The sequence below is a fragment of the Eimeria acervulina genome, genomic scaffold, assembly GCF_000499425.1.
Source record: "Eimeria acervulina Houghton genomic scaffold, Eah_scaff9, whole genome shotgun sequence".
In the NCBI taxonomy this organism is placed as follows: domain Eukaryota; phylum Apicomplexa; class Conoidasida; order Eucoccidiorida; family Eimeriidae; genus Eimeria; species Eimeria acervulina.
In genome coordinates this window covers 1-5,000 of record NW_013549532.1, presented here as the reverse complement: position 1 = coordinate 5,000, position 5,000 = coordinate 1, and the positions used below count along the sequence as shown (strand labels likewise).

Sequence of the window (5,000 nt, the reverse complement as noted above, 5' to 3'; positions counted from 1 at the left end):
GCAGCATTGTCTGCTGCTGCAGTAACACCATAGGCTAGCTGCAGCAGCAGCAACGAAAGCTGCAGCAGCAGCAGCAATGATAGCTGCAGCAGCAGCAGCAATGATAGCTGCAGCAGCAGCAACAACAGCAGCGTCTGCATTTCTTTTTGGCCCTCAGATCTAAACCCTAAACCCTAAACCCTCAAAACCCCTAAACCCTGAAACCCTAAACCCTCAAAACCCCTAAACCCTAAACCCTAAACCCTCAAAACCCCTAAACCCTAAACCCTAAACCCTAAACCCTAAAAGCAAAAGGAGCTAGCAAAACACTGAGGGAGGCGTACGTAGATGAAAGGCGAATGAGAAGTAAAAACAAATAAATAAAAAGACAACAGCAGACACAAAGACAAACAAAGACATAAAAATAATTAAAAAAGAAATAGAGATAAATAAAAGAGAGGCAAATAAACAATAAATATACAGAGGGAGACAAACAAAGACAGACAAATAAATAAAAACAAATAAATAAAAACAAATTAATAAACAAAGACAAACAAAAACAAACAAACAAACAGAGAGACAAACAAATAAATAAAAACAAATAAATAAACAAAGACAAACAGAGACAAACAAAGACAAACGGAGACAAACAGAGACAAACAAATAAACGAAAACAAATAAATAAACAAAGACAAACAGAGACAAACAAAGACAAAGACAGGAAGAGACAGAAGAACAGAGACAAACAAACAAAAGCAAAGATAAAAAAACAAACAGTAAAGACAGCGCGAAGGAGAGACAAACAAATTAAAATGTATAAAATAAAATAACATAAATAAAACAAAATATATAAAACAAATAAAATAAACACCAAATACTGTCCATCACCAAGTCGGAAAAAAAAGCAGCAGTGCACCTGCTGCTGCTGCTGCTGCTGCTGCTGCGTTGCTGCTGTTGCTGCTGCTGCTAGTTTGCAAGATGACGGCCCTCGTACATTAGCTTAAAATGGGCTGCCTTTCCATCTGCTGCTGCTGCTGCTACTAGTACTACTACGTGCAGCAGCAGCAGTAGCAGAAGCAGCAGCAGCTATTTCTACTGCTGCTGCTTCTGCTACTTCTTCTGCCGGCCGACTGGCACAAGAATACTTAAACAGCAGCAGCAGCAGCAGCAACCCCAACAGCAGCTGTTTGCTGCTGCACTATTCGTATTTGTAAGCCGTTCTATGCTGCTGCTGCAGTTGCTGCGGCTGCTGCAGCTGCAGCACCAGCAGGACGCGCGGTCTTGTGGTGCTGCAGCAGCAGCAACAGGTGCAGCAGCAGCAGCATCACATAGTAGCGGCGTTTATCTTTTTGCTGCTGCTGATCTGCAGCTGCCGCGGGGAGAGCAGAAACTCCTCTAAGAATCGCCAGTAATCGTTTGCTGCTGCAGCATCGTTGTAGCGGTGGCTGCGAGACAAACGAAATACCTGCAGCAGCAGCAGCAGCAGCAGCAGCAACAGTAGTATACGTAGCAGCAGCAGCACCAAGGGAGCACTTCCCAGCTAGCAGAATCAGCATTGCTGCACGGAGACACGAACTGCTTCAGGCAGCAGCAGCAGCAGCAGCAGCAGCAGCAACGGCAGCAGCACAGAAGGACCCTGCTGCCAGAACAGCAAGTATATATCTACCATCAGCAGGAGCAGCAGCAGCACGTGCTGCAGCAGCTAGAGTAGAAGCACCCGCAGCGGCAAGATCAGCAGCAATTCCAGCAACAGCAGCAGCAACAGCAACTCCAGCAACAGCAGCAGCAGCAGCAGCAGCATACTCGAACATTCCACTGTAGGATTTCTGGGGGCACGGAGTCCTCATCGTAGGCAAAGAAAGCCCCCCTTCAAACATACACACAAATGCAGCATGCATGCATGCAGCAGCAGCAGCAGCAACAGCAGCAGCAATAAACAGCAGCAACAATAAACAGCAGCAGCAGCACCACAACCACCAACAGCAGCATCATCACGACTACTGCCTGCAGCATCAGCAGCAACGGCAGCAACAGCAGCAACATCACGACTACCAGCAACAGCAGCATCAGCAGCAACAGGAGCAACAGCAGCATCAGCATCATCACCAGCAGCAGCAGCATCACGACTACCAGCAGCAGCAGCAGCAGAAGCATCATGACTACCACCACCAGCAGCAGCACCAGCATCACGACTATCACCACCAGCACCAGCAGCAGCATCACGACAACCAGCAGCAGCAGCATCACGACAACCAGCAGCAGCACCATCACGACAACCACCACCAGCAGCAGCAGCAGCAGGAGCAGCAGCAGGAGCAGGAGCAGGAGCAGCAGCAGCACCTGTAAGACTGAAAGAGCTCTACCCATCCTCTGAAGGGGAAGTTGTTTAGCTGCCATTTGATTTTATCTGCGCTGCTGCCGCCTAAGAAAATTCCGACGACAGCGCGAAAGTCTTGAGGGGTAAACTTTGAGGTGTATGTACACTCTACAACTTTGAAGCAATACTCTCTGTTGCAGATCCTTCTTCTTATCAATAAACCCTCAGAACCTAATGAAGACCCTAAGCAGCAACAGCAACAGCAGCAGCAGCAGCAGGAAAAGCAGCAGCAGCAAATATGCAACACACAGCATGAGGATTCGTAAATGAACAGCAGCAACTGCTGCTGCGGATGAAGCAGCAGCTGCAGCAGAACCAGCAGCAGCAGCAGCAGCAGCAGCTACACGATGATACTACAAATGAAAGAGCAGCAGTTGCTGCACTAACTACCATCAGCAGCTGCAACAGCGGCAGCAACAGCAACAGCAACGGCAGCAGCAGCAACAGCAGCAGCAGCAACAGCAGCAGACCTGCTGCTGCTTCTTTATGCGCCTGTCGCGGGTCAATGAAAGAACCCCCTTCAAGAAAAGCTTTGGCGTTGTCTCGAGTTAAAATGCAGCCGGGGCCTCCTGCTGCTAATGAAGGCAGCAGCAGCAAAGGGCGTCGCTTCAGGTGTACGCACACCTCATCTAATACGCAGAAACGAGGAGTTGCTGCAGCAACAGCACCACCAGCAGCAGCAGCAGTTGACGCAAAGCAAACGCAAGCACAACAATACCAAGTACGACAGAAACAGCAGCAAATGCGACGCTACAGCAGCAGCACCAGCAGCACCAGCAACAACAGCAGCAGCAACAGCAGCAACAGCAACAGCAGCAAACCTGGTGGTGCTCTAGGCCTCCCCATAGATGCTGCTGCGCCTGTGATGATTTTTCTTTGTTGTAAAGGTCTCGCAGCAGCAGGAGCCGTAGTTGCTGCAGCATCGGTGTTTGCTGCAGCAGCAGCAGCAGGACCAGCAGCAGCAGCAGCAGCAGCAGCAGGCTTGTGGGGTGTGAAGGTCCTGAAAGCAAAGACATCTAAGGGCCTCTTTGCCCTTCTCGTTCTTTCAACCTGCACTAAGTCAGCTAAAACCTGAGAGAAGGAGACTCCCCGGATCAGCACAGCAGCAGATCGCGACTGCAGCGGCCGCTGCAGCCGCAGCAGATTCAAACAACTCTTCTTCCCGCTGCTGCTGTTGCTGCTGCTGCTGCTGCTGTTGCTGCTGGTGGTTGTAGACTCGTCTGTTAGAGAGCACCAGAGAGAAAAATCTGCTTCGCCTTCAAACCACTGCGGCAGCGGCCAGCGGGGTTTGACCTGCTGCGCTGCTGCTGCTGCTGCTGCTGCTGCTGCTTCTGCTGCTGCTGCTTCTTGAGGGCCCTCAGCGCTGTCCTCTCCTGGCAGCCGCACAGGCAGCAGCGGATCTATTGCATAGACTTCCTGCTTAGAAGCAGCTAGAAGAGCTGCAGCTTCTGCTGCTTCTGTCTCCTGCGCGCTTGCTGCAGCAGCAGCAGCAGCTGCTGCTGCTGCTGCTGGGGGCGGAGGATGCGCCCCCGCGTGCTCTGGACCAGCCGCAGCAGCAGCAGCAGCAGCAGCAGCAGCCTTTGCATGTGGAGGTGGTGTAGTAATAGCACTTTGTATTTTTCCTCTCTCTAAGACATTAATATAGCGATGACCCTTCTCTGTTATTGTCAGATAATTATACGACTCTTTAGGAGTAGACAGCAGCAGCCAAAGATCAGCAACAGTATACACTTCCTTCTTCCTGCTCTCAAGCCCTGATGCTGCTGCTGCATTCATATAGCAGTTTCGCTGCAGCAGCACCAAACGCTCTTCACCCCCAACCTGCTGCAGCTCGCAGTTACCGGGCCCATCTTCGTATGCTGCTCTTAAAAAAGAAAGAGGATTCACATAACGCACGCTGCTGCTGCTGCTGCTGCTGCTGCTGCTGCTGCTGGAGGGGGGCCCGCCGCTGCCCGCGGAGGCAGCGGAGGCGGAGGGAAGCATGGAGGAGGAACCAAGAGAAAACCCCTGCTGCTGCTGCTGTTGCTGCTGCTGATGTTGCTGCTGCTGCTGCGGCTGCTGCTAAGTACCGTAGCCGACGGGGGCCCCTCTGCTGCAGCGCTCTGCTCTCGAGGGGCCCCCTAAAGGATTGAGAGTTAAATAGCGTAAGGAGAATATAATTAAAGATTAAAACAAAGAGAAAAGAAGAAATTAACAGAAAAAGGATCTGAAAGACTGCTTGGTAGCCTTGCACGCCCTCTTCTCTGCATGCAAACAGCAGCAGCAGCAGCAGGAACAGCAGCAGCAGAGCGGGGCCCCTCGAGCGTATTCTTTTTTGAGTTATTGCTGAGGCAGTTATATTGTTAAAAATAATAATATAAATAATTCTTTTTATTTCTGCTTTATGTTTATATTAATTAATTTTAAACAAAGTTTTACAGCCCTAACACTCTAACTACACCCTTTTGTTGCAGAGAGCGAGCAGAAGACAGAAGAAAAACAAATAAAATAAGTAATAAAAACATAATTAAATAAATTCAACACACAGACGCACACCCCACACTTCAGCTGTACGTACACCTCAACACGCTGCAAAAATATGCAACGCTTCGCCTGCCTCTGACGTCGTACCTACAGAGAAATGCAAGCCTAATATATATATATA

The 5,000-nt window shown here is 49.8% G+C and overlaps 2 protein-coding genes across 2 annotated transcripts; both read left to right on the top strand.

Moving 5' to 3' along the window:
• Positions 1-1,875: 1,875 nt before the first annotated feature.
• Positions 1,876-2,325, top strand: EAH_00002630 (hypothetical protein; the record flags this gene model as incomplete). The annotated part of the gene is made up of 1 exon (XM_013394142.1): positions 1,876-2,325. One exon carries the CDS (start codon positions 1,876-1,878, stop codon positions 2,323-2,325), a length of 450 nt encoding a protein of 149 aa, XP_013249596.1.
• A 584-nt stretch (positions 2,326-2,909) lies between these two features.
• Positions 2,910-3,431, top strand: EAH_00002620 (hypothetical protein; the record flags this gene model as incomplete). The annotated part of the gene is made up of 1 exon (XM_013394141.1): positions 2,910-3,431. One exon carries the CDS (start codon positions 2,910-2,912, stop codon positions 3,429-3,431), a length of 522 nt encoding a protein of 173 aa, XP_013249595.1.
• Between the last annotated feature and the right edge of the window lie 1,569 nt (positions 3,432-5,000).